Source organism: Perkinsus marinus (assembly GCF_000006405.1).
Source record: "Perkinsus marinus ATCC 50983 genomic scaffold scf_1104296966036, whole genome shotgun sequence".
Lineage (NCBI taxonomy): Eukaryota > Perkinsozoa > Perkinsida > Perkinsidae > Perkinsus > Perkinsus marinus.
Window position 1 is genome coordinate 1 of NW_003204098.1, and position 1131 is coordinate 1131.

At 58.3% G+C, this 1131-nt stretch overlaps 1 protein-coding gene across 1 annotated transcript; it reads right to left on the minus strand.

Moving 5' to 3' along the window:
• Window positions 1-209: 209 nt before the first annotated feature.
• Window positions 210-1025, minus strand: Pmar_PMAR021920 (hypothetical protein; the record flags this gene model as incomplete). The annotated part of the gene is made up of 1 exon (XM_002769320.1): window positions 210-1025. One exon carries the CDS (start codon window positions 1023-1025, stop codon window positions 210-212), a length of 816 nt encoding a protein of 271 aa, XP_002769366.1.
• Window positions 1026-1131: the final 106 nt, after the last annotated feature.

Genomic DNA, 1131 nt, shown 5'->3' on the forward strand with positions numbered 1-1131 from the left:
ACTATTGCTCAACGCCTCGACGAGTTCAAGAGACAACGCTTTGTCGAGTACTACGACTTGTCCGTGGACGCCCAGCACAAGGTCGATAGTCGACCGCGCCGCACGGATGTCACACACGATGATGAGGCGAGGGAAAGAGAGAAGGATAACTTAGGCCGGAGCCCACCGCGAGCACGCTGACTATGCCACGGCAGGGGCTGGGCACTCTCCTACTTACTGGAGGTTTGGTTCTGGGTGTTGCCGCCACGGCCGCGACCGTGCTGCCGACGAGTGTCGTGGCCTTTCCCACCGGTTTTGTGGGCGAAGATGCAATCGTCTCCGTAAGGGCACCACCCTGTACGCTCGAACCGACGACATGTTACCGACGAGGGGTTGGAGGTAGAGTTAGCACGCGACCCGTGGCCAGAGGATGGAGTAGATCTGAACGATTCCCTGTGACGGGTGACGATGTCGGAGTTGCCGGTGACCAGCTGAGGGCCCATCTCCGTCGGGTGGGCGATGGCTTCGAGTCTCATCTCTGCGTCCAAGCGCCTTAGGGTGTGGATGTCCGACTGCAGGCAGTTGTCGCACAACCTCATTAGATAGAGGAGTGCTTCCGCAGGATTGAGCTTCTGCAGCACGCAGTGGCCAACCAACCACCTCGATATGTTCAGCAGCAAATCCGCGGCTCCGAACGACGAGCGGGGTAAGCCTGGGACGTCTTCCACAACCTCGATTTCACCGGTGTCGGCGTTGTATTTCATGCGCCTTTTCATCTTGGCGCTCACTGGGGCGAAACCGCATTCGTCCTCGCGCACCGGTTCGCCTTTACGGATCTTGGCGAAGATCTTAGCCGAGAGTAGATACCTTGAAGGGATATGTACGTTGTACGCCTTCTCGAACTTCTGCCGCATCAGCTCGACAGCAGGCTCGGGTTGAGCCTCCGAGCCCTTAGCTTTCGTACAGAAGAGGCCGCTCAAGGCCCTTAGAGCGTAAATGTTGACCGGGTTGCGGAGACCGCTTGCAAGTTCGGCGCAATCGCCCATATTCTTGTAGAGTTCCGGGACCACTATGCCGTTACGCACCAGGACGGTGAGACGTCGTATTGGGCGGTGGGCATGAGCTTCTCGCGGATGAAGCTCACGACTTCAG